Here is a 27,872-nt window from a genome sequence, read left to right on the forward strand (position 1 = left end):
TGATTTTAAGAATTGGACTGCGCTACTGACATGATTCCCTGCTTGGAGTCCAGAGCAAACACCTCACTATCCATTATTCTCATTCGTGTGTGAGATGGTAGGGAGGAGAGAGAACTTCACGTGTCCTAGGAGGTGCTCTGCTCCCTGGTTCTGCCAGAGAGGGAGGTGCAGGCCTTTCCCTAAGGAAGTTCTCGGCTCAGAGGGCAGGGAAGGATCCCAATTGGGGGATCAGAGGGGCAGGAACCCTGGGTCCTGATCTTTGGAATGCATAGGATCCGTGTGGGCTCCTGGCAACACAGTTGAGAGCAGTCCTGGTTAGGATTCTGTGTTCAGCCAAGCTTGGCCCAAATGTCTGATCCAGATGCCTTAGAGCAAGCATGTCAAACTCGTGGCAGGCCACATGCCTCATTTATTTGGCCCGTGTTAGCCTTTGAGTTTGACATGTTTGTCTTAAAGAGAACATGAGTTGAACCTCTTTACAAAGTGTACTAATAAGAGGCAAGATAGGTCCTTAGGAAAAGGTCTGAAGGGGTTTTCAGCAAATGGCTAAGACCCGGATGGACATAGGGTGGGCTGTGCAACAGAGTCCCCCTGAGACAGCATGGGGACCTCATCTGGCCCAAGCAGATGGAGGACCAGATGGGGTAAGGGAGACAGGACTTACACATCCTCTGGTCCAGCCCCTTCCTGATAGAAACTGAGGCCAGAGAGTGGACTGACTTGTGTCAGATGTTGGGACCAAGCTCAGTTCATGACTCAGGCTCTAGCCTCCCAATCCAGTGGGTCTCCTGGGGAGTCCTGGCCTTGGGAACTGGAAGCAGAGCTGAAGCGAAGCCCTTGACCCAACAACCATGGACTCTCTTCCCTCCTAGGAACATGCTTCTACTGAGTTCCATGGAAAGGGAGCCACTCAGGCAGCCTGGGGTAAGGGCTCCTCTGAAAGGGTCACAGCACCCGATCATGGACATCACCTACCCAATAGCTCCCCCTCTTTGTTCCTATCAGAGCCCAGGTTTTGTAGTGAGTAGAAATCTCTTCATTTCGGGAAGCATAGGCCAGTTCCCCAAGCCCACGAGATGGGTCCTAGTTGGCCTCATGGTATTCCAATTACCCTTTGTCAGTGATTGGCTTCTGGCCCATAAGACATGAAGGGAATTTTGTAGATGCTTCTGAGAAAGATTTTGCTTTCCTAATAAAAGGGAAAGATGAAGCAGACACTTTCATGCCCCAACCCCACACTTCTTTCTTCCTGCCTTCAATACAGATGTGTATGTAACATGAGGGTCAAGCATGAGAGTAGAGAAAGGCAAAGTGAATGTCAGAGTGGATGGCAAAGCCCAAGCCCTTGGTGGCCTGAGTGAGTGGCTGGAGCAATATCAGCAGCTGTCTACCTCCAGACTTCTTGTTAAGTAGACATTAAATGCCCTTATGGTTTAAGCTACTGTTAGCTGGGTTTCTCTCTTACTGGTAGCCAAAAGCAACCCTGATTGGCACTGGCCATAACTGTTAGTGTAACTCCAACCAACTTCAAGAGAAGTTGTATAGAAACAGCCTATAATTCAGCCTCCCCAGCCGTGGGATCTGCTCTTGTGAAGCCCCCACCCCTCTTGCTTGTCAGCCATCAAGCAGATAAAGTCAGGTAGAATCCTCCACCCATCACACCACATGCCCCCTAATCAGCCTGGCCAGTCCTCCTCCTCTTTCACAGCGTAGCTTGGATGACCTTCACTAACTTTATCACAAAATGTACAATACATCTAACAGACCACACTTATCACTTATTTATTTACCAATGACATTTATGGTGGCCTGCTCTGGGTCAGTCACAATGCTGGGTAAGTCCTCGGAGCCCTCAGACTGGTGTGGCAGACACGCCCAGAGCAGCCATGTAGAGAGCAGAAATGACAGGATGGATAAAATGCTTTGCTTCTTCGGGCAAAGATCAGCCCCTTCTGCCCCAACAGTGTCCTGAGTCCGTTTCAGAGGAGGCGGCAGAAAGGGGCTCTTGTTGGGTGATCTTCCTTGAATAGGCAGGGCCTTGGGGTAGACTTGCTCTTGGCCATTCACTTTCCCACAAGGCCCTGGTGACTCAAGAAAGGAGCAGTGGACTTGGAGACTGAAGACCTGGATTGGAACCCTAAGTGCTACTAACTAACTAGATGTGTGACAGGAGATGTGGTTTCTCAGATCCTCAGGTTCTTAAAAGACAAACAAGGATACTATCACCTGCCTATCTCACAGGGCTGCTGAGATACATGGTGGGTGAGATAAGGTCAAATGAGATAAGTGGTGGCTGCACCAGGTACAGGGAGCTTGACAGGAGGTGGGCGACGATAAGTATTCATTCATCTGCCTGCCCCTCCTCTCCCTCCGATGCCAGTCCGTCAGCACCGGGCACTTTTTTATGGGAGGCAGATGTGGTGGCCAAGAATCCGCCCACCCAAGGAACCAGGCACATGCTCTGCCTATGAGGACTTTTCCTTGGGTTCCCATACTTTCTCCCGCCTTGAAATATGCCATCAATGGACCTCACTTATCTGCTTTGGCCTTTCTCCCACAGCAGCACAAGGAAAGAAAATGGGACTGTTAGGCAAAGGGATGGACATCTCTCATGTCTCACTCACAGGGGTTCTGAGGGTTCCCACAGTCTTTCTGAGGTCTTTGCTCCAGCAATTTCATACAGGTTCACTCATGGCAGGGGCTGTCTGCTCAGGGACCACCAAGCACTGCTCATTCTCAACGATGCTCTGTCCCCTCCAGACATGGCTGCGAAGGCCAGACAGCAAAAGGAAGGCTTTCCCCAGGGGAGCTCCAACTCTAGAAGGACAAACTCCAAAGGAACACTGCTTTAGGCAGTTCACAGCTGTATCCACTCTGTGCCTTCAGGTGAGGGGGGACCTAGATATCCAACTGTGTTCCCAAAGAAGCCACCTTTCCCATACCTGGAGTGTGATCCCAACGGTGTGGGGTGGCAGGAAGACCCACTCCCAGAAAAGCCAAGCTGAGCTGCCTGGGAGAACAGGGGGTGTCAGAGGGTCCCAGCAAGGAGATCCCAGTGAATGTTGGCCCAGACAACGAAGGGACCTAGGAGGTAAAGGAGGTGCTCTAGAGAGCTGTGAAAGGGCTCTGAACTGTCAGTCCAATGGAGCAAGGTAAGGAGGGGAGCTGGTTGGCCCGTGATGTACCATGGGTGACGTCATCCGGAAGTTATCAGTTCAAATCCTGCATCCTTGGGTGTTGGCGTTATACTCCTGGTGGTTCCAGGAGGCTCTGAGTCCCACTCTCACTCCAGGAGCAGGAAGCTTCCAGGACCAGACATTCTGTCCCTGGGCTGGGTTGTCCCTTCCAAGTGACAGGAGTGATCTGAGGCAGCTCAAGGTCAGCAGCAAGAGGTGCAGGCTCTGGAAGGTCATTTTTCACCTCCCAAGCTGGGATCTGATTCCCATTTAGATGACCCTGAGACTAAGCAAGTAGACATCAGAACCCAGTGTGTAGGCTGCCCACCCCAGAGTTTGTGGCATGGTCCCGGAAAGATGGAAGCCATCTGTGTCTTAGGAGTCTCCCTTAATTTCCAAACCTGCCCTCTGCCACCTGTCCCCTGGCTAGGACCTGGGCCTGGGTCTCTGTAGGGTGAGGACATCATCAGGTCACTTTGGGGTGTCAATCCCAAAGCTCTGCTGTACGGTTTGCCAGAAGCTTCAGGAGTCCTCAGGAAGACAGGGGCTGTGTTATGCTCTCGTGGCTCTTCCTAAGTCTCAATATGAGTCACATTAGCCCAGTCAGGAAAACTGTCCAGGTCAAATATGATCCGTCCCCAGGTGTTGACCGCCAGAAACACACAGAAGACTCCAATTATGTTCATCATCATTCCTGTTTTCACCTGAAGAAGATCAGGGCCAAGAGTCAGCACCCGCAGGTCAGCAGGATTCAGAACAGAGGTGAAAGGGACACTGGGAACTAGTGCTCTTGGAGAAGGGGCTGCAGGCTGGTTTGCTGGGCCCCCATCCCTGAGCCATGCTCTGTGCTCACCCTACCCCACAGACAGAGCAATTTCAAAGCCAGTAAGTGTCATCGGTGCTCAAGCATCTCTGGGAAACAGGCATGATGGCGGGGTCTCTGCCTGCTTGTATGTTTACAACACTGGGCCTTATGGAGGGGCATGAGGCAACACCCCAGGCCACTCAGAAAAAATATTGGGGGAGCTGAGGTCTGACGTTAGGGCCTGTGCTCACCCCAGCACCTTCGCATCCCCAGAACACCTGCTGGTTTCTCTAGAACCTCCCTGGCTCTTTCTGATGCCAGGTCTTTCTTCTTGCTCACTAACCACTGCTCCAAGCCCTGTGCAGATTCTTCACTGGGGATCTGAACTGAGTTTGTGGTCCATGGTTTCTTATTAAGAATGCTCCACAGCCTCCCAAAGCTACCCATTAGAGGCTCTGAAATCACTCACACCTGACTGGACTGAGGGAGGACCCTCCCTTCCTGCCTGTCCCCTTCTGAGACCAGCCCCTCTACTAGCAGAGATGATAGAGCCCAAGTAGAACTTAAGAGAGTTCCTCTGCCAGCTGCATCTGTTTACAAGGCCCCATCTCCCCCAGGCACTGCCTTCCCCTGTTTCTGCTTCTATGCCTGCAGACACCTCTGTTAGTCAATCTCTGTCATTGGTATCCACCCCTGTGACCCATCTCGGCCTAGTTCCTCCTGCCAGTCCTTATGGGTTCTTGCTAGTTTGCGACCATGTGGGACCCCACCCTCAGGGAGGGCTTCCCTGATGGAAGATTCTATTACCCACCTCTCAGCTTTGGGAGGATAGTATGAAATGTGAAATGATCTTAAAAAAAGAGTAAAAACTGCACATAAATGCCAATAATGCGGATGGGGCTGGACTTTGGGTGATATCCCCAAATTACATGATATCACAAGTCATTAATAAATAGCGTGTCCCTCAAGATAAAAGCGTCAGAGCTGGTAGGAGTAAATAAAAGCAGCTGCATTACCATGTCAGAAACCTTGAGGTGTCCATAGGCAAACACGATGGCGTTAGGTGGGGTGGCCACAGGCAACATGAAGGCAAAGGACGCACTCAGGGTGCAGGGGAGCATGACGTACAGCGGGTTGAGGCCAATGGAGCGTGACTGGGGGGAAACACAGCACTGCAGTGTCACATAGACAGAAAACAAAAGCCCTGGGACCCCCACTCTGAAAGCATCCCCCTCCTGTACTGTGCGAGTTCCCACCTCCACGCCTTGGTCCTTCTGGCGGCTCTACTCTCTGCCATGCCTCTGGTGGTAACTCTGCTGGACCCCAAAGGCTGAGCTCAGAGCCACCTTCCCGGGAGGCCTTTCTGAACCTCCTCCATTCATTCAACATATAGCTCTAGGGCACCTACTATGTGCCGAAGACCATGCTGGCCACTTAGACTGCACTGAATCTGGGAGTGTTACTGCAGCCCACCTGTGCACACACCTATGTGCCCTGCCACAGATCGCTGGGGCCTAGAGGGCAGGGACCACATCTCACCTATAGATACATCAGTGTATGCATGTGTTGTTGTACACATTTGGGATCATTTTGAATATGGAATTTGGTAGCCATCTTTTTTACTCTACAGCTTAAAATTCAGCCACATGTAGCAAACAGCACCTAGCCCAGAGTAGACACTCATTAAATATTTGCTAAATGAATTAATGATATCATAATATAGTTCATAATATCTATCAATGCATATCAAAATTAATAATTAACATGCAGGTTTACATACACATGAGGGAAGACACTATGCAAAGATGTCCTTTGCAACATCATAACAGCAAAACACACAGGAAACTGACTCAGTGGCCATCAGTAGCAGGATGGTTAAATAAAATATGTACATACACAATGACTAGTTCACAGCTGTAAGGAAGAACTGAATAGTTTTATGTGCTAGCATGGAAAGATCTCCAAGACGTATCATTAGATTTTTTTAAGATTTAAGGTGCAGAACAGGATCATAGAATGATACCATTTGTTTTTTTGTTTTTGTTTTTAAATGTGTGTGTATATAATACATCCACAAAGATACCTAAAAAATTAATAACAGAAGTTGTCTCTAGGAGGAAGCTAGAGAATAGGACTCTTTGGTATTATTGGACATTTGTAAGCTATGTATATGTATTACATTTTCAACTTTAAAAAGTGTTAACCCCAGACAGGTATCTCAATTGGTGGAGCATCATCCCAACACACCAAAAAAAACAAAAACAAAAAACAAAAAAAAAGGTTGTGCCTTCAATTCCCAGTCAGGCACATACCTAGGTTTCAGGTTCAATCCCCTATTAGGGCACCTGTGGGAGGCAGCAGATCAATGTTTCTCTCTTTCTCCTTTCTTTTCTCTCTTTCTCAAATCAATAAATATCCTCAGTGAAGATTTTAAAAATTATGCACATTCCCATTTTATTTATTGCCCTTCAAAACTCTAATTTTTTAAAAATTGGTTTGGTAACAATACATTGTATGAGTGTATAACTTATCTCAACCAGCCCTTTTATTTATTATAAATAAATAATTATATGACATACATCTTTATAATACAGTTGACCCTTGAACAAGGTGGTTTGAGCTGTGCGGGTCTACTTACATGTGGATTTTTTCAATACATGTACAGTCAGCCCTCCATATCCCCAGGTTTCCCACCTGCAGATTCAACCAATTGTGGATGAAATGGAAATCCACAATGTGGAGGGCCAAACACATGCATTGCTCTACGCCACTTTATACAAGGGACCTAAGAAACTGCAGGTGTTGGTACTTGAGGGAAGTCCTGGATCCAATCCCCCGAGGATACTGAAGGGCTGTAGTTAAGTTCTGGGGAGTCCAAAGTTATACATGGACTTTCTCCTGTGCAGTGTTGTTCAACAATCAACTGTATATGCTTGTAGACATCTCTGATGGTTTTCTAAGACATGTTCCCAGCCATGAATTGCTCAAAGGGTATGAGGACAGGTTTCAGGTTAGGGCTCCTGTGGGTAAACAAGTCTCTGGAAAGGCTGTACCAAGTCCCACTCCTTCTGGGAGAACCTGAGAGGTCCCAGTCAGAGGCCCAGTCTATTTCCAGGTTTCCCCCATTTGTGCCGCTTTTGGCACCCATGGTATATGCACGGCCTGTGGCTCTGTGATCCAGATGGGGGTCACCAACATCCCACAACTGGACCCTAAGGAATCTTACTTGGGCTTCTGCCTCTAGCAAGGCTTGTTTAGATGGGCCTGGCCACTCCCTTGGGTTAAGACCTTCCTTTGTCTGGGCTGGGGCTCTCAGGACTCAGTGCTGGAGTGGGAGGTGACAAAGCCAAACCTTTGCTAGAGAGGGAGGCCTCACACTCATGCCCTGCAACAAGGAATGCTCCTTGGCATAGGTCTGGGCAGCCTGCTTAGGGGAGGGGGAGATGAGCCACCTTGCTATTTCTAACACTTTCATCTTCATTTGGATTGAAAGGAACAGCCAATTAAGTTTGCTTTTTATACACATAGACACCTTGGCTGCCAAGGTGAAGTTACCAACTGCAAGGCTGTGCTCAGTTTTTGTAAGTCTGTTTCCCAACTCCAGAATGGCAACCTCAGCCTCTCCCAGGCTTGTTTGCAATCTACAGAGGATTTTCACAGGAAAAACCCATCATCTCACTTGACCTTCAGCACAAGTGCAGGAGGAAAGAACGTAAATGGCATGTTCTAGGATCCCAAGATCTGAACTCAGGTCTCCTTACTCCAAGGCCCCAGCTCTTCTTGTACCACCTGGAGGTCAGTATTGCCATATCATGAGTGACAGCAGCAAATGCACAAAAAGATCACAGCTGATTTTCCTATTGGCTCTGCTTTCTTCTAAGTCCCAGCTCAGCAACATGCTTGACCACAGTGCACTAATTCCTGATCCCGGGGCTCAATGCAAGGCTTCTGGGGGTCTTTAGTCATGTACTCACTTCCTTTCTTTGGACTCTCCACCTTCCAGAATTTCCTCTCCCCCAAACCATTCCCAAGCCCCACCTTCTTCAAGATCTCCTCCTGGTGGATCCCAGCCAGTGGTTTCCCTCTGCGCTGTAGTCCTCCTGCACACCTGAGCTACATTCTCAGAGACCCTCTATCATTCCCTCATGGCATTGGTCCACTCCTCCTTGGCCCAAGTTTTGTCAACCCACCTTAAAAAATAGGCAGTTATTTTATAGATTATGAGCAGCTGGCTTATGCTTAATGCCTTGGCCAGCATGAAGGATACAAAAAAGAACCAGCAAAACATTGAGGGTAGGCCCAAGGTCATCAGAGGCACACAAGTCCTATCAGAGGTAGGGCCAGAATCAGGGCTGGAAACCTTGGTTGGGCTCTGGCCCCTGATTTCACAGCCTTGCTAAGAACTTAGGATATAGTCACGGGTTGGTAACTTCTTATGAAATGATGGCTGAGCCTCCTTCTCCCCCAGTAGGATTACTTACCATGGAGGCAAAGATGGGCAGGAACAGGGTGGTGGTGGCTACGTTGCTTGTACACTCCGTGAATACAGCAATGAGCAAGGACAAGATCAAGGAGATGGCTGCTGGGGGCAGAACGTGCAAGGGCTCCATCTGCTTCCCCATCCATTCAGATAGCCCTGAGGCCTGGAAAGCACCACGATGGCAGTCACTGAAGGGCTAATAGCTAAAGTTCCTCCAGGGCCTGGAGAGACCCTCATCTTTCTCTAGGGTGTTTAGCCTCTCCCCTCCTTCCTGTTCTCCCTGCATACATTCCACAGGTGAGCTCATCCATGCCCACAATTTCAATCTCCATCCTTGTCCTGCTGTGTCCAAAATCTATATTTCTATCTCAGCTTCTCTACTATCTAAACATCAACATCCATGCTCCTAAAAATTTCCACCCAGATGTCCATGAACGTGTTAGACTCAACATGCCCCAACCAGCATTTATCCTCTCTAGCTCAGACTCCACTGCTCCTCCTAGCTCCCAAGGTTGGTGCATGGACTCACCATCTACCTGCTGTCCAACCTAGAAGACCAGGGGTCATCCTAGGAATCTCTGTCCCCCTCATTCCTTCCACTCAGTCACCAAGCCACCCAAAACATCTCATGTCTATTGTCTCCTCTCAGTCTCCCATAGTCCTTGAAGCTCAGGAGAGAAATTTGAACATTCATGTTAGGATCTGGATTTGGTGCTTTGGGCTGAGAAGAGATTGTCCAGGGGAGAGAATGAAAAATGAACAGAGAAGATACCAAAGGCAGAGCCTGGAGGAACATCAAATTTAAGGGAGAACAGAAGAAAAGTCAGTAAAGAAGCCTGAGCAGGAATAGTCAGAGTTAGAAGGAAACCAGGAGAGAATGGCATCTTGGGGACCAAAGGAGGAAGAAGTTTCAAGGAGAGAATGATCCATGAAGTCCAGTATTGAGGTTGAGTTGGATGAAAGCTATAGAGCATCTACTGGTCTCTCTCAACTAGGCCCTGCCTAGGTCTCCACTCCGGACATCTAAATGATTATCCCCAATTGGAGTTCTGATGAAGTTGCTCTCTGGCCTCAACCCTTCAGTGGCTGCCCCCTGAATTCAGTCCCTGCAGAATTAAGTCCACACTCCCTATCTTGAATTCAAGACCTTCATAGAGTGGCTTCTGGGAGCCTCAGCAGCCTCATCTTCTGATCCTCAGCCAGGTACTACACACATTTCTTTACCAATGTGTCACTACTTCCCCAAATGCTCTTCATATATATGCCCCTCTCTAGTCGGTGATGATCCTGTAAACAGGACCCTATTTCAATCTCCTCTGTAAGTCCCATGCCTGGACTAACAGGACCATAATAGAAATGTTTGGTGAAATGAATGAATGCTAGGTGGATGGATGGCCGGATAGAGAAGTGACTACCGTATTTTCTGGCGTATAAGACAACACTGTGTTCTATAATAGTAAAAAGCCTGCTCAGATTGGCCAGAGTCAGAGAGGCGGTCTATTAAAAAAAGAACTGGTGTTGCCTCGGAAGTGGGGGGTAGTCTTATACAGCTAATATAGGCCTAAACCTATGTTTTAACTGTAAAATTAGGGGGTCGTCTTACACGCCGGAAATATATGGTAGATGGATGGATTTGTTCATCCAAAAATATTGATGCTCCTGCCATGCATCAGGCTCTGTTCCAGATGTTGAGGAAACAGAGTAACAGGATAGACCCAGTCTATCTATCACATTCCATTCCTGGATGGATGGACAGATGGACAGGTGCATGAATGCAAGGATGATAACTGGCCCATCTCTCCCTCTGTCTCATTTATTCCCCTATCAGTGAAGGGGGAGAGGTAAGAAAGATACATTTTTTAGGTGGTTTTTCCCAAAGGCTGTTCCTCTCCTTCTACACTGCTATACACTTAGCTAGAGGAAAATTTAAACTGGCAGCCATATTAACAAGAGTTCAGGAAGTAGAAGAACCAAAGGTAATGGTGGAGATATCTACAAGGACTTGAGAGGAGGATTTCCCTAAAAGAAATCAGAGTAAAGATCCCTATTGCCAAATCTCAAAGGAGACCCCACAGCATCCTCTGCCTCCCTTGGCTAACCCGGGGTCACCTATATTCACTGTTTCTACAATCACTCAAAGAGTATTTCTCTAGTCTAGGCACTACTCATGGCCCAGGGTTCCTAGATACCAGGTTAGAGTCCCTGTTCTTGAGAAATGTGGAGTTAGTGGAGGGGACTGGCAGAGAACCAGCCCAGAGTGCAAGGGTACAGGGGTGCAGGGGTGGATTAGTTCGTTGGCCATTATCTTGGTAAAAGAATGGGGCCCCGGGCAGCCCACAGCTGGGGAAGTTACCTCACATCCTTTAGCCAGAGCAAATCCACCTCCCAGAAGCAGCACAATGCCCCAGGGAACTCTCTCCTGGGTCACCTTCCAATCCAGCAGTGCAGGCGGATAAAATGGAGTCTTCCTTTCTGAGAAAAAGAAAAAACAAAAAGAAAGAAAAATACACATGCACAATCCAGAGCAGTCTTATGAAGCCCAAGACATCTGATTAGGGGAATAAAAGCCTGTGTAGACTATAAGTACCATCTCATACCTACAAATTAGCTAAATTTTACAATAATTATTGCACTCATTGCTGGTGAAAATATGGCAGCATTATAAATTGGTGCAATCTTTTTGGAAAGCAATTTGACATCACTACTAGAAATTTATCCTAAAGAAGAAATACCTTAATTTGTAATAATGAAATTTCAAAAGAACCAGACCCGTAATAGGAGAATAGTTACAGCCCCCTGACTCAATACAATGCCATTATTAGGGAACATAAGTTTGAAGACTCAGGAAAGAGCAGGAAATGTCTATAGAGTAATCCAATCAAATACATGAAAACAGAAACAGGATTCAAATGGTGTGTTTTCCATTATAGTCATGTAATATTTGTGCTTATTAGTAAATTCTGGGAGGAGAGAGAAACCAAAAAAGTACTGATGGTGTTATGGGAAATTCGAAACATTTTTCTGTTCCTGTTGTAATATTAATACAATTTCAAATCTTTAAAAAGCAAAAGAGATTTTGCCCTAAACAATACGCAGGGAGGCCCTGACAGGTTTGGCTCAGTGGATAGAGCATTGGCCTTTGGACTGAATGGTCCCAGGTTTGATTCTGGGTAAGGGCATGTACCTTGATTGCGGGCACATCCCCAGTAGGGAGTGGTCAGGAGGCAGCTGATCGATGATTCTCTCTCACTGATGTTTCTAACTCTCTACCCCTCTCCCTTCCTCTCTGTAAAAAATTAATAAAATATATATATTTAAAAACAACAATACCCAGGGAAGGCTTGAAAAATTCCCTTTGCCCAGACTGTGCAATCTTGCCAGTCCTCTTTGATGGTGTGGGCTTTTCTCCCTCCTAAGCCCAGGGACTTCCATGGAGAGCCTTTGCTACCAGGCCCCCAACCCTGATGAATGCAAGGCCAAGACAGGGGCATTACCTTCCTCAGTCTGCTTGCAGAAGTTGAACTTGGGCTTCTGCGAAGGCACAATGAATAGCAATATGGCCACGAAGATGGCCACGGTGGCGTCGGTGACATACCTAGATGGGGAGAGCACATGGATGAGCCAACTCAGCTGCAGGAAGCCATGCCACAAACCTGTGCCTCGTCTATGTGCTCCTGCACGAAGAAGCAGGCTCAGCTAGGCATGCAAACTGGCACTCCAAAGGCCAAGGTCAGGAGCAGACTGAATCTTGGATGGAAATCAAGACCCCCCATCTTTGGCCTGGCTCTGCTACCAACACTGGGCAACTCTGAGCAGCTCACTTCACTCTCACTTTCTGTGTTGTCCCATGGGTGAACGTCATGACCTCTTCTAGGCCAGATTCTCTAGAAATCTGGGTTCACCGGGTGTTCACCAACAGACCTTTCAAAAATATCAGTAGCCCTCGCCCTGTTGAACAGTAGTTAGAACATTGGTCCACCCACCAAATGGTCACAGGTTCAATTCCCAGTCAAGGGCACAAACCTGGGTTGCAGGTTCCATCCCCACCTGGTTGTTGTATCTCTCTCACATTGAAGTTTTTCTCTCTCCCTTTCTCTCTCCCCCCACCCTCCCTTCCACTCTCTCTAAAAATCAATGGTAAAAATATCATCAGGTGAGGATTAACAAGAAATAAATAAAAATTAAAAATGGAATAAACAGTAACAGGCAGCTGTCTCCCAACCCACTTCCAGGACATGCACGTTTCTCAGCCTTTCCTTCATAACATCTTAGCCAGAAGAGAAACTACGTATACCCCCTTCTGCCAAGTTTCTACTAAAGAAGCATCTGGACCCCAGCATCCGTGTCTTTAGAAAGTTGCCCAGATCTAAAGAAAGATGAGGGGAGAGATTTGGAGCCCAGAGCTTTGGGAACCTCACTCCAGCCCAACAAGTCTCTCTTGACCACCAGCCTGGCCAAGGATTTTCTGCTTAACCTGTTGGGGAAGGAGCGACCACAGGCACATATCTGTGGGCTTGTCCTTAAGATTCATGAGGAACAACTCAGTTGGGAAAACAACAGAGTGCTTCAAAACTCAACTCCAGAACAAGGAAGGACATGGCAGGCGCTGCAGAACCAATGACTTACTTTGTCTCGCCCTCCATCCAGGCGACTGACATCCAGCCAGGCATGAAGCCTGGGTCCCGGGAGAACCACAGGGTGACCAGCAGGAGAAAACAGAGCAGGACGTTGATCTCAGCGAAAGAGCAGGGTCCCAGCTTCCTGTACTCTTCCTGTAACATCTCGTAGGCAGCTTTCTCGCTATTCTTTTTCTCCAGACTACAGCCCCAAACCTTTTTAAAACTAGAGGATACAAAGAAATAGAAGCAGGGAACAGATCATCAGGGGATGTAGGGGTGTGGGCACAGGCTCCAGAGCCAAACTGCCTGTGTTCAAAGCTCAGTCCCACAGTTTCCAAGTGACACGGCCCTGAGCAGCCTTTTCCCTCTCCATGCCTCAGTTCCTTACTTATAAACTGGGAATAATAAGAGCACCTACCTCCCAGGTTGATGTGAAGATTAATTAATATATGTAGAGTCATTAAAGTTGCATCTGTGATTTAGTAAACACCTAACAGACGTTGGTCATTATTATTCCTACTAGAGGCCAGGTGCATGAAATTTGTGCACAGGGGCGTGTGTATCCCTCAGCCCAACCTGCACCCTCTCCAATCTGGGACATCCCTCTCACAGTCCTTCTGGCTTCCAACTGCTTGCCTGCCTGCCTTCCTGATTGTCCCTAACAGCTTCTGCCTGCCAGCCTGATCACCCTCTAATCCTCCCCTGCAGGCCTGGGTCCCCCCCAACTGCCCTTCTCTACAGGCCAGGTGACCCCTAACTGCCCTACCCTGCTGGCCTAGTCACTCCAACTGCCCTCCCTTGCAGATCTGGTCCCTCCCAACTGCCCTCTCCTGCTGGCCATCTTGTGGCGGCCATCTTGTGCCCACATGGGGGCAGCCATCCTATGTGTTGGAGTGACAGTCAATTTGCATATTACTCTTTATTAGATAGGATAGATGCCTAATACACTGGTGGGGGATGGCTGGTTTGCCCTGAAGAGCGTCCTGGATCAGGGTGAGGGTTTCTTTGGGGCATAAGGCTACCTTGGAGAGGGGCCTATGGTAGTTTGCAGGCCAATAACGCCCCCCAGAGACCTAAGGAGAGGTCCTGGCATCTGTGATTTATTTATTTTTCTGTAATTAAAACTTTGTAGCCTTGAACAGAGGCCAAGGCCATGCAGGGCAGGCAGGAAGCTTGGCTTCCTCCATTGCCAGGGGCAATCCAAGCCTCCTGCTTGCTCCAGCTCCTTGGCTGCTGCCATATTTGTTGGGTTAATTTGCATACTCACTCCTGATTGGCTGGTGGGTGTGACTTGTGGATGTAGCAGAGGTATGGTCAATTTGCATGTTTCTCTTTTATTAGATAGGATGACCCCATTAGAGGCAGGGACACCACCTGTAGACTACAAGAGATTTGGACCACATCTCCCAGGACACACTAGGCCTAAAGCAGGGTAAAGAGCTACCCTCAAAGCAAAGCTATATTCCCAAGAACCCATGGGAGCAGCTTCCCTCTCATGTGAGGCTGCACACAGGTGGCATATGAGGATGCCCACTACTATTATTATGTTGTTGCTATGACTACTTTGATCATATAGAGAGTTTTCTTTTAACTGAAGTTTCCAAACCAGTTCCTACTTCAGAAGAAAACTTACAAAAATCCCATTTTCCCCTGGTTAAATCCCTGGGTTTGGGGGCATTTTTGCCTCTCAGCTCTGAGCCCCTTGTCTTCGGCTCTAGCTGCCTGTGATTTAAGGCACAGAGCACACGTTTCAAGCTAAACACTTTCCATACTCCTGTGAGAGGGTCCCCTTAGCTCCATAGATAGATGTGTGTCTTTTTAAACCACAGCAGTGTTTTTGAGGTATTTGTCAGCCACACACCAGGTTTTCTGTCCAAAGTCTGGCTGCTGTCAAGGTTGACTCTTGGTGAACTTGGGTTGGGGTGTACTGGAAAGAGAAAGATAAACTTCCCAGAACTCGCACACTGCTGGGAACATGGCAAGTGTTCAGGAAGAGTCTGGACATGGGCAGGTGGTGTGCTGTGACCTGACCCAATGGACACATACGGCCAAGTGGGAGTTGGTCCAGAATATCGATTTGCTCATGGGGACAAGATTCCCTTTAATTGCTTTGACTCACATTGATGGCACCCTTTCTCCCTGGCTGGGAGCAGGGGACAGAGAGGACTTACCACAGGCCCCAAAGGAGCTCAGGTCAGGAGTCAGGGATCAGGGACAGCACTGGAACATGGCTACAGGTACCAAGGCTCAAAGCCATGGGGTGCCCATGGAAGCCCAGAGGAGCAGGCGAGGAATGCTTCCACAACGGAATGGGTGGGGAAAGTCAGGAAACGTGTGCCTAAAGAAGCAGCATTTGAACTGGCCTTGAAGCCTAAGAAGATTGAAAGGTGGGAAGATAGGGAATGGCATTCCAGAAAGAGGGAACAGCATGTGCAAAGGCACAGTGAACAGCCTGAGGTGGCCAAAATGAGAGGGCAGACTGCAGATGATGGGCTGTGGAAATGGAGCCAGACAGGAAGAACTCTATGGATTCTCCTAGAACTAAATATTGGTTCTTCTACAAGGGCATTGGTTCTTCTGTAGGTTAGACTCTATTCCAGAAGCAGTTCAACTTACTTGAATCCCATGAAAATACACTGGAGCCAAAACCAAGCAAGCAGCAGCATGATCACCATGTTGGGAAAGGCGAATCCAAACCAGGAGGCAAAGTTCACAGTGTCTTTGCTACCAGGAAACAGTCTGGAGAGAGAAACATGGGTCCACATCTATACCAGATGCTGATTCCCAAAGCAATCAGGTCATGATGGGTGGGTACAGGATGACCAGTAGCTGGACCCTGAGAGGTGGTCTGGAGCAGAGTCTCATCCTCCTGAGGTCCAGCCATCCATGCCCACCACTCGGTATTACCCTAATCATTGGGGCCCCAGAACATAGCCAAGCCCAATATAAGCTGGAAGGGTGACCAACTGTCCCTCATGGGGGTCCAAACCCTGTTGAGAAGCTCATGAAAGTCATGGCCGTTCCCTCCAGAAAAAGACAGCTTTGTACACACGTACTTTGGTCAATAGCATCAGGAGGTCCACAGATGCCCAAGAACCCTCATCCTGTGGGCTTCTACCAGGCATCTGCTACTTCAGCAGACCATGAGTATCCGAACAGTCATAGCATTCAGGTCTCCCCCACGTCTGTGATTCCATCCCCACCCAGCACAAGGCCAGCACACAACTGGGTCCTTAAGGCTTGTGTCTCTTTGTGGCCAAGGAAAGTTCCAGCCCCTTAGGAAAACAATCTCAAAGGCTTCCCACAGTGGGACCAGACAGGGTTCTGGGGACTGGAGGAGGGTCCCTTTTCCTCCAGGCTCTGCCTCCCATCCCCAGACTTGCTCACTTCAGCCCAAGGATGTCAAAGTAGACACAGAGCTCTCTGCACTCAGCAGGAACTCCAGGGAGAGCCCGAGGCTATCATTACAGAAAACATCACAGGATCAGAAGAGTCTGCTTGTGGACCTCAAGAGTCTGCTTAGCCAGGCTCCACACCTGCCCTCCCACCTCCTAGCTGCCCTCCCACCCCACCTGTCTTGTCTGCACAGGATGGGCACGTCATACTTCTCTCCTTCTCTGTGCTCACTGCATCTGTACTTTCCTTCATGCATTTACACGTCCTGCCTAGAACTCACCAGGCATCTGCTACCTCAGCAGACCATGAGTATCCCAAAGAGAGAGCCCAGATCTCCCCTCCCTCTGTGATTCCAGCCCCCTCCCACCCCGCTCCCCCCAGCACAAGACCAGCACACAACTGGGTCCTTAAGACCTGTGCCCCTTGTGGCCAAGGAAAGTTACAGACCACCACTGTGGTCCACCTGGGGCCTCACAAGGGCACAGGTCACCTCAAGGGCAATGAGAGGAACTGTAATGAATGAGCTGGTGAGGCAATGAGTGGCCTGACCCCTAACTCTTTATTGCATCTCAAGATCCCTAATATCATAGGGCCATTACCATTCATGACCAAGGATGGTGAGCCAGTTTTGAGGAGAGCATCTATAGGGGTGTCTATTTCCTGCAAGTTGTAAACAAGGACCTAGTATCTAAAATGGTGTCTCTTCCCATGACTTTAGTTCAGAGTTCAATAACATGATGTGCCTGAGTGAAAATACTGCACCCAGGAGAGGAAGCAGCCAGGCCTGGGGACTGTCATCAGCTCCTAACCTGAGGATTCCTGAGCAGGTGCAGCAGAGGCTGATGGGGGCACAGCCCCCCACCCTTGCCAGGCCCCAGTTCCAGGGCCCAGCTCAGGAGATGGGAGAGGAGGTTGAGTCCCTCCAACCCAGGGCCCAAGTCATTGTCCCCAGAAGGCATGGCCAGTGACTCACTCGTGCATCTGGCCCAAGAGCACCACGTTGGGTCCTGTCCCGGTCAGGGTGGCAGTGCCTCCGATGCTGGCCGCGTAGCACACGCACAGTGTCATGGCCTTGCACATGCTCTTCCTGTCACAATTCTCCTGTGGCCCCATAGCAGGGCCTTCAAAAATCACTTGGCTCCCTGTAGTGACACACCTTCGTAAGCAGAGCCAGCCCCGGGGGCCGTGGCTCAGCTCCAGCTCCTAGCTCTGCTGCTGACCTGAGGTGGGGATGTGCTGTCTCTGCAGGCTCCCTCCCCGGGTCCTCTCAACCCACAACCCAACCATGTCATCTTCCCTGCCTGCTTTCTCTGTCACTTCCCACTGCTTCCCCAGGCTCCTCCATGCCCAGGGCAAATGCAGCCACTTTAGACACACGCCCTTCTTCCCTGCTTCCTAGCCTATGCTCTGGCTGGTCCCTCAATCCAGGGGGTTGTCCAAATCCATTTTAGATGTCCGTGCCTCCTAGCAATCCTTCCCCTTGTCTAAGCTCCTTTGGTGTCTGGCTTATGGCATCCCATGGCTTCCCCCAAGTCAGAAGAACTGTGTGAGGGGCCTCATTTCCCCACCCCACCCGGTTCCCTGTGTTGAAAATAGGGTGTGCCTACTTCATCTCAGCAGCCCCAGGACCTGCCCCAGGATCTGCCAATGGGGCCATCAGAAGGGGCCCTAAGTTCCCCTGTGCTGGGCCCTGGGGATGGGGTACAAAGAAGGCAGAGAATAAAATAGCCTCCCTCTGAGTTCCCAGAGCTGGGCGCCTGGCGGGAAGCATCACGGGAAGACCACCCCAATGCCTGTGCGAGCAGAGAGCGGATAGGAGGTGTGACCTGTGCAGGGGAGGCCTCTGTGAGGATGAGTAGGAAGAGAAATGGATGAGGGCCCCCCAGTGAGTGCTCAAAAGATGCTCAAATGCATAATCAAATGAACAGCTATTGATTTCTGTGATTAAATGAACCAAAGGTTGAACCTTGCTATAAGTGATACTAACGAATTTAACTTTCCTGCAATAATTACATTATCAAACGTTACAAAAACAGCAGTTTCTAAGTATTTCTCTGAATGCCTGTTTAAATGTGGGCTCCAGGAGGCAGAGAGGTGGCCAAAACTGGGGACCCAGCAGCACCCTGGCCAGGGGCTCACCTGGCAGCTCACTGGTCTTGCCCTTGTCCACCAGCTCCAGGGCACCCAGGCCAGCCTCGTTGGCTGTGCTCGTGGCCTGCATCTGCTGCAGCACGGCCTCCACAATGGGCACCATCATGGCTGTGGTGGCTGTGTTGCTGATCCACATGGAGAGGAAGGCGGTGGCACCCATGAAGCCCAGCATCAGCCTGCAGAGGAGAAGCAGGAAGGGAAGCAGAGGATCCCCATCCCCACTGCCCCAAGCCCTCAGGGAGCAACAAGGGTTAAGTCCCCCTGCAGGGATGCCAGGGGTCAAGGCATGGTGTTGATGGCAGTTCAAGACTGAGTCCTTAGGAGAGGATTATACTTTGAGTCCCTCCCTCTTCCTCCTGTCTTTTCTCCCTTCCTTCTTTCCTTCTGTTCTCCTTCTTACCTCTCCTCCACAGACATTACTGATGTCTTCCATGCTGGCTATAGGGGAGAGGCAGGGGGCACCAAGAGGCCTTTCTCAGACCCAGTCATGGTTCTGAGGAGCTTCTGTCCAGCAGGGGCAGCACAGGCATCCAGAGGGTGTCAACCCAGGGTGGAGGTTGGCCCTATGGGCAAGCAGCTCCAACACCCCACTTCTATCTAGAAGATTCCCACCAACCCCGGACCCTGCTTCTCCTCTCATAATAGAGTTAGCCTTGAAGGGTAGGGTGAGCCTGGGAAAGTGGGACCTCCTTCATGGCTGACTGCCCCACTGCCTCTCTCTGCACACACACCTTGTACTCCCTCCACTCTGCAATGGACCAGATCAAACAGTACTCAGAAAACATGTTCCCTTCATTTATAACACCTGTCCTTTCACCGCTGTCTCACCTCTGCCATCTGCCTAGAGCACCCCTCATGGTTCTTCTAATCAAAGTCCCTCCTCTGTAGCCTTCCTCCCAGTGGCCACCAGGCAGGGGTGGACACACCCTCCTCCAGCCCCACCAACACTCATCAATGGCTGGATTTGGAGAACCCAAATCCAGCCATTGATAAGTGTTCTTCCTTTGGTGGTGAGCAGGGAGGGGAAGAGACTGATTCTTCTCCATGGCTTCCACACACCTAGCACAAGGCCGGGAACAGAAGAAGCTCAGGGAGGGCTGGATAGATGGGGAAAAAAAAACAACAAAAAAAAAACATTCTTGGTCTCCATGCCCCTCTGCAGCCAGGCCTCTCCTCAGGGTCAATAATTCTCCTGGAGAAGAGATCTAGGTGCTGCACTGCACCAAGGCAAGGTCCAAGCCCGTGTCCATGCAGGCTGACCTCACAGACCCACAGAACACAGGCTTGGGTCCAGGCTGGAAGGAGGAGCAGAGTTTTCATGTTTGAGGCTTTGACCTGATGCTTCAAGACACCATGGCCTCAACATAAAGGTCTACCCAGGCCAAGCAAGTGCCATGGAGCTGGAAACTACACTCAGAGGAGAAGCCTGGTAACATGAAGTAGGAGAGAAGCCTGTGTGAACTTCTAGATTTGGAACCAAAGTCCTTCAGCTCTCTCAGAATGAGGAAGGCTGGCCAATCCAAGGATCCTGAGAGAAATAATTCTGAAACCACCGAGATATCTTCTACAAAATGCAATGGTTTTTTTATTTGACCCTGGAGACTAATCACTGGAGGGGATCGATACCACGTAGGGTAACAGAGACCAGAAAGGCACAAAGCTTTCTGCTCAGGGAGCCAGGCAGCAACTCCTGGGGTTGCACCAGGCTCTGTCTGCGTGGAGCAGCACAGTTCCTGACACATGGACATCTCTGAAGGGATTTGCTGTGAAGTAACCAACTGCTGCCTCCCCGGGGCTGGGCTGGGCACGCTGTCATTTAGGGAGCATGTTGCCTCAAAAGAGAATTGCATCCTGGCGTCTCCACTAGAGCTGAACTCAGAGGCCAAGGCCTCATTTCTCAGCATTTCACCCTTCTCTGTCTCAAATGCCTCATCTATAGAAGCTGGGTGGAGGAATAAAACCCAACTCTCAGAGTTGTGGAGAGAGATAAGTGAGGAGATAAATGTGCTCCCAGAGTCATGCCTAGGCGCTGCAGATGCTCAGAACCAGGGGGATCTGAGGATGTCAACTCCATGGGTTGGTTGGAAGCTGCCTGTGGTTGGAGGGGAGATCTTGGAGAGAGGGGAGAAGCTGAGGTTGTGAGTGACATGGGGAAGATGAGGTAAGAAGCTTCTCTACAGAGGCTAGCTTAGTGGGTGCGAGCTCTGGAAGGGGTGGTTGAGCCACCTCTGGCTGCTTTCCCCACAAATGCTCTGGCTCCAGCCTTCACCCACCCTGCAGCCCCTCCCCCAGGAAGCCCTCTTTACATGCAGGGACGCTTGCTGACCAGTCTCCTCCGGATTCAGAGATCCCTTACCTCCTGCCACTCACCACAGGCCCCCCACCATTGCCCATGCATCTAGTGTCCTCAGCTGAGATTGTCACATACCCCACCCAGGAGTCCACCTGCCTGCCAAGCCCAGGTAAGCCCATGGGTAGCCCTTGCCAGTAGGTGACCTGGGCTGTGCCACAGCTCCTCCCAGCCCTGGGGCCCACAGAGAGCCACAAGAAAAGGCATAATTACTGTGCAGGCTTGGTCCCCACCCAGAGGAGTGTGCGCAGGGCGATCCTCTTGTGCAGGTTCCAGCGCTCCACAGCCACAGCCACGATGAGGCCTCCCAGGAACAGCATGTTAGTGTCCTTCATGTACTGGACACACACCTGGAAGGTGGTGGCATGGAGGCCCCGTCAGGGCTGCCTCCTGACCACGCATTGCTTGGCCTAGGCCCACCCAAGTCCCCAGAGACAGGCTAGCAGACCAGATGCTGACGTGAGGGTCAGTTGGGAGTGGGATGCAGGGTCAAGTGGTATGTCTCCATGCCAAAAGGAACCCACAGGAAGCATCTCTGGTCCCCTGGGGACTGCGCTGCTCAGAGCGAGGCTCTGGGAAGGAGCCCAGGGGAGAAGCAGGAAGCCCCCAGGATCCTCTGGGTCACTCACCTGCTTGGAGTCCAGAACCTTGAGGAGTGGGAAAAGCAAGACAGGTAAGAGGGCAGTGACAGCCAGAGGGATGACTTCTGTGCACCAGTAAGTGGCCATGACGATGATGACGTAGGCACACCTGGCAAACTGAAGAGACAGTCCTGAGGTCTGGGCATGCTGCTGCCGCCCTCAGTCTCCCCACCTGTTAAAACCTGGGTAATAATGCCCACATCCCTAGGTGGTTTCATGTTTGAGCACTTTTATTAGAATCACTAGAGACCCACTGTAGAAACAGACTCTTGCAATAGACTTCCTTCCCTTAACTTCCAGAACAGGTTTTCCTCTGGCACCGGAGACGTGGACCTTTGCTCCGGCTAGAGTCTGCCTTCTTCGTCTTCGCCGCAGACTCAGGCTGGAACCTGCTGTCTTGGTCTTTGCTGTGGCCTCAGTGCCACTCCTGTAGATCCCTTCCCTCCCCCCTTCCCCACCCCTCATAGCAGGTGTCTTGCCCCACCCTGTCACTCTTTGCCTGGAGCAGCTGTGTGGGTGTCATATTTGTCCTTCTAATTTGCATATTCCCTCCTGATTGGCTGGTGGACATATCGGAGTGATGGCCAATTTGCATGTTTATCTTTTATTAGTGTAGATTATTAACCATCCAGACTCTGCCTTCTCCCTCATTCCACCCCAGCCTATTTTATCAACGCCAAGACCTATAGCTTTTTAGCCCTTTCTTCTCTGGCCTCTTCCTCCTCCTGCCTTCACCCGGAGCCACTGCCTTTGTTCAGGACACACTTCCTCCTGCCTGGATGGCTGAGACCATCTTCCATTTGACCTTTCTGCTTATGTCACTAGGCACAGAGGCTCCCTCTTTCTCATTTGCAAGTCTGATATGACCCCCTCTTTAAAAGCCCTTTTTGCCTCCAGGACAAAACCTGAATGCCTTAGCATAACTTAGGAGACCCTCCAGGATGGAGCAGGTCCTGCACACCCTTCCAGCCCCATCTCCTTGCCCACTCACACCCTGAGTTCCAGCTACCCCAGGGCACTGGCAGCAACTGGGCCTCCTCTTACACATCCCAGACTGGTGGCAGTCTGTGTTTCTCCTTAGGTGCCTTCCCCTCCTCCCCCACAGCCTGGGTCTGCACCTGCCTCTGTGTCTGCTCCCCCAGCCAGAGCAATTGGCACATGCGGTTGCCATTGTTGTTTCCTTAATGTCTGACCATCACCACCACCACCACCACCACTCTCCCACCACCACTATCACCACCACAGAACAGGAAGCAACTGAGACCAGAACCAGGGTTTGTGGATTCACTCTGTCCTCAGGCCTGACCCTAAGGGGATGCTCAGCAAATGCCCATTCAAGGAATGGACTAGCATAGTTCCAGCTATGACCACGACCACGCTGCTGGAGAGACGCACCTGTCCACTCTCACTGCTTAACATCACCCTGAGAGCACGTGTTACGTGCAGGGGATATTGTGTGAGGACAGAAATTCTTTGTCTGGACTGTGTTAGCTGGCATAAAAAATAAGCCTTCCTTCGGCACCCCATGAGAACCTCAGGACCCCTTGCTCTGCCTAGTGCGGGTTTCTCAGCCTTACCACTGCGGACATTTTGGGCTGGCAGATTCTTTGCTGAGGGGTGCGGTGCCCTGTGCATTGTAAGACTTCCCTTCGAGTCCCTGGCCTCCACACCACTAGCTGGCGTGACACTCTCTTTGATTGGGACAACCCCCGAGAGGGCTTTGCTGATGCCCCTGCTTGAGGGGTGCAGGCATCGATGCTGATGCCGCCACGGGCTCAAGGCAGGAGCCCAGGCTCCACACCAGGCAGACCAACCAGTGCCCACTGTCTGCCACTGTCTGGCTTTCAGCAGTCACTTAGCAGTGCCATGGAGCAAACACTCGTCTCACTCCCAACCCGGCTCCCTCCCTGCGGGTTCATGTCCTCACCTGTAAACTGAGGGGCTAGGAGGACCCTTTTAACAGGAAGTGCTGGGTGAGTCTTTAGTATCTAAACTCTGACACAATCGGTGGCACCTGTAACCAATTTCACAGCACAGTCCCAGAAGCATCAAAAAAAAACAACAGAAAAGACAAGCTGAACTGGCCCTTCGCCTCCATTCACTATCGGGGCCCAGAGACACCCCATTCTGACCCTCCTGGTCTAGAATGTTCTGCAGGAGAGGCTGCGCAGGCAGGACAGGCTCCATTAGACTGGTCTGAGGAGGGGCGGTCACCAGGCGAGTGAGATGGACTCTGCCCGAGAGAGGCGCCTGCTCCCTGGAGGTAAATGAGCTCAGATTGCTTCCAGCAGCGGGAGTGTGGCTGGCAAGGCGCTTAAAGCCCACACAAACGTGGAGTGGGACTTAAAAGTCAGCAGCCAGCACAGTGCCTAGCACATAGTAGGGATCAACAAATACATGTTTAGTGCACAACTGAACAAACCCATGAGTATTAACAAACAGACTGCCCATTTTACATTGCCTAATGAAAAATGAATGTGGGTAAGGAAATGTGCTGTGTGTGTGTGTGTATGTGTGTGTGTGTGTGTATGTGTGTCTGTATGTGTGTGTGTGTGTGTGTGTGTGTACAAAGAGAATGAGAGAGTGAGGGAGAAAAGAGATGGATTGATTTCTGAAAAGATGGCCATCAGAATATTAATAAGTTATGGGATTTAAAGGTATTTTCATTTTTACGGTACTCTGTACTTTACAGACTTGAAAAATATTTTTTTTACTATTTTAATAAAATCAATGATATGTTTAAATAGACATATCATTGATTTTATTAAGATATTTTTAAAAGGCGGAGGGGTGGGTGACAAGAAAGGGCAGAAAAAGTGGGGCCAAGATGAAGCCAGGCAGGACGCTGGCTGGAGGAGAGGCAGGAAAGAGGGGAGTCTGTGGGAGAGGCCGGGGCATGTGCCTTCCGGCTCGCCGCCCCCTCAGACAGCGCCCCACAGGCTGCCAAGTGCTCGCTGGCTGTCCAGTCCCGCTGGCCCACGCCAGTGCCTCTGGCTTTCCTTGCACAATGGTGTGGCCGCGGGGGCAGGGGCGGGGAGCTTGTTGGCTGTGGCTAAAACAGAGGCACAAAGGGAGAGACACCGGGGCAGGTCCAGGCCCTGGTCGCCTGTCCCAGTGGGAGGGAACACCTATCCCAGGAGAAGGCAGCCTTTGGAAGGACTTTCCCTCACTGATCCTCACTCCCAAAGCAGGTTAACGACACTCACAGACACTCGGAATTGAGGGTCCCAGCTCAGGGCATGGCGGGAGAGGGGAGGGCGGGGGTCTCAGTCAAACTCTCCCAGAGCATGAAGGTCAGCCAAGCTGTATACTCATTCCAGGGAAAAACACAACTAAAATCACAGCTCTCCTCCCCATGTGTGTTAACGGCCCCAAACCTCTTTCTACAGGAGAAATATGGCAGCTCGCAGTTGGTATGACAACAGAAGAGCCATCTCAGTTTGTTGGTCTATCCCTGGCCCATCCAGGGCCGTCATCAGCCCGCTGGAGGGCTCCTCTCGGCTTCCCCTCCCCATCCTAGGACCCTTTGGGCACCCAAAGCCATACCTGTCAGAACCAAACCACCTTGCCCATTGTACAAGCAATAATACCAAGGCCCAGACAACTCAGAGGCTTCACTGAAATCACAAGGAAGTGGGAATGAAGTCGGGTTCTCTTACAGATCTGGCTTCCTGTTACCCCAGTCCACCCCAGGCCTCCAGGACTGCCCCAGCGTATCCCCGTATCCCCGAAAGAACTCCTCTGTTCCCCCAAGCTGCCTGGAGGGACAGGGGGCCCGGGGTTTCCTGTCTGGGCTGAGAGTGAAAGGGCTGGAGGAGGGAGTGAGGAAGGAGCAGCCAGCAGCCACAAAAGCCTTCAAAGGGCTCTGGTCTCTGCCAAACAGGCTCCACACAGCCCAGCACAGCCCTCAGCCTGTGGCCAAGGCCATTCATTCTCTGCCTCCCTCCCGGGAGCGCTGGGAGGCCAGGGCCTTCCCTGCCACCCTGAGTCCTGCCACCCAGGGCGTGAGCTCTGGGAACCTGGCCGCCTCCCGCCTCAGCCACAGCAGGCAGCGCGCACAGCAGACCCACCCTGACCGCCTTTCAGCCCCAGGAGGATTTTGACTCAGCCATGGCGTCCAGGGGTTCCGAGTTGGGAAGAGAAGTGGGCCAAAGATGGGGAAACGGAGGCACAAAATGGGGCCGGAGAGTGACAAAGACAGCACTCAGGATCCACTTAGGTGCCTGGCTGATCTCGGAAGCCCTTATAGCTGAGAAGTCCTTCTTCACTAAGGAGAAAGAAGGAGAGAAAAGGAGAGAGAAGGAGAGAGGAAGGAGAGAGGAGGGAAAGGCCAGGCCAGGGCACTCTAGGGGAGGGGCGGGAGTCTCTGGGGAGACTGAGGCCAGGCTGAGCCTGTGGGTGTTCTGTGTGGAGAGATCTGTGCTAGCGGCCAGGTTCCGTGCTTGCTGGGACGGTTCTTGTGTCCTGGGATCCGTAAACCCCAAGGTTGGGGTGCCCCTTACAGGACAGGGTGGGAGCACCTGGCACCCTGAGCTCCCTCGGAATCCCTGCGCTCCCAATGGGTGCCCCCGCGTTCTGATCCCGTCACGGGGACCCGGGTAGCCTGGAGCCCCCGCGGCTGCAGGGAGACGCAACTGACCTTGGTGGGCACCAGGATGATGAGCGGCAGCAGCAGGATCGGGGTGCCGAACAAGATCACGAAGGACTTGAACTTGTTGACATAGCTCAGTGCTGAAGCCATGGTGCTGGGGTGGGGGGGGGGGAAGGCGGGAGAGGCCGGCGAGGCGGCCAGAGGCTCCGCGGGCTTAAGAAGGGGCCATGGCCTCAGGGGCTGGTGGAGCGCAGGCAACTCCGCCCCCCACGGTGAGGTCTCTGCCGGGCTCAGGGGCGGGGCCAACCCTCGGGGTCGGTGGGGCCCCCCTGCCCCCAACTCCGCCACCCTGCGGCGGCTGGAGGCGCCCGCGGACTCCGGAGCCTCGGACCCGCCCCCAGGGACGCTCCAAGCCCTGCCCGGGGGCTGCCCAGCGCGATGTGATCGGTCACTCATTCCAATGGCTTTGGCGTGTGGCCCCGCTTCTGCGTCTGCAGGGGTCTCCGGGGGAAAGTCTGCACAGGCCTTGGGGTCTCTCAGATCTGTCCTCCCCAGCTCTGGGAGGGGGTCTCCAGCAGAGGCGATGGCCATTAACAACCCCCTCTCCCTCCCTTCCTCCCCCCACCCCGGCGCAGTCCGCCCCAGGCAGTGCGCCCCGCGGGCTTCTCCTCCCCGCACTCACTCCTGGCTTCCGGAGGGGTCTGTGCAGCTTTGGGCAACAGACCTCTTTCCTCCATTCCCCCTGACTGCCCACCTCACCCCCAACCACCATCACCCCTCCAGCGCACTCTCTCCCACCCAAGGCTTTAGGCTCTTGGGCGATCGCAGAGGAGGCGAGGCTTCTGTCCTCCGCAGCCTGAGCGCCTGCAGCCCCCCAGCGGCCACCGCGCAGCCCGCGGACAGACCTGTGCTTGGACTTCGGTGAGCTGCAGAGTGACGGGCGTTCCCCTGGGGGCCGGAGCCGCTGCCCTCCTGACCAAGGCTGCTATTGCCATTTCCCTCTGGGAAACCGTGCAGCGACGAAGGGACTTCACCAAGGCTGCCCTGAAAGGGCCATTCATTCATCTGGCCACCTGCCAACAAGCCCTGGGTACCTGTTCTGTGCTCGGCCCCATCTGGGGTGCCGGATATATAAGGATGCAGACACTGGCACCCCCATCCCTTTCTCCTTTCCTTCCTCCTCCTCTGCCGGCCTGTCTTCTCATTCTGCAGCTTTCTTTTGGGGAGTCTTACCCCTCCCTGAGGTTTAACTACAGTGTGCTCCTTAATAATGGCCACCCCTCTGTCTTCAGTGCAGTCCTGATATGGGAGTCCCACAGCTCCCTACTTCCAACATTTTGGAGCCTGAGTCTCAGGAGCTCTAACACCCAGCATATCCTACCTAAACAAGTGCTTGACCTTCCTCCTGTACCTCCACCTAAGAACACGTCTTCTCCCGGACCCCTCCTGCGTCTGCCTGCTGATGCCCTCCCCCCGTCGTAATTCTATCATCTAACTGGATTGCCCTCCCCATCCCCGTCCAAGGCACTTAGCTCTGTGTGTGCCTATATTCGTCCTGGTGTGATTTTTATTTCATGTCTGTTTTATTCAACACCGTATGTTCAACCAGCACCTTTCACAGCGTCTGGTTCCGTGTGTGCACTCCAAACACTTCCTCTGGGCT

At 51.5% G+C, this 27,872-nt stretch overlaps 1 protein-coding gene across 2 annotated transcripts; it reads right to left on the reverse strand.

Moving 5' to 3' along the window:
* Positions 1–2,159: 2,159 nt before the first annotated feature.
* On the reverse strand, positions 2,160–26,517 carry SLC13A5 (solute carrier family 13 member 5). 2 transcript variants are annotated; one of them, XM_036452349.2, is made up of 12 exons: positions 26,258–26,500; positions 21,607–21,735; positions 21,191–21,327; positions 18,616–18,803; positions 17,450–17,618; positions 15,697–15,819; positions 13,088–13,303; positions 11,956–12,056; positions 10,815–10,933; positions 8,463–8,624; positions 4,998–5,135; positions 2,161–3,880 (listed from the first exon to the last, which is right to left on the reverse strand). In XM_036452349.2, the coding sequence occupies exons 1-12, from the start codon at positions 26,357–26,359 to the stop codon at positions 3,749–3,751; spliced, it is 1,716 nt and encodes a 571-aa protein (XP_036308242.1). In that variant the 5' UTR covers positions 26,360–26,500; the 3' UTR covers positions 2,161–3,748. The 2 variants fall into 2 exon arrangements, with proteins under 2 accessions (XP_036308243.1, XP_036308242.1); XM_036452350.2 differs by lacking the exon at positions 4,998–5,135 and having other exon boundaries at positions 2,160–3,880; positions 26,258–26,517.
* Between the last annotated feature and the right edge of the window lie 1,355 nt (positions 26,518–27,872).

This window comes from Pipistrellus kuhlii, unplaced genomic scaffold, assembly GCF_014108245.1.
Source record: "Pipistrellus kuhlii isolate mPipKuh1 unplaced genomic scaffold, mPipKuh1.p scaffold_m20_p_23, whole genome shotgun sequence".
Classification (NCBI taxonomy): Eukaryota; Metazoa; Chordata; class Mammalia; order Chiroptera; family Vespertilionidae; genus Pipistrellus; species Pipistrellus kuhlii.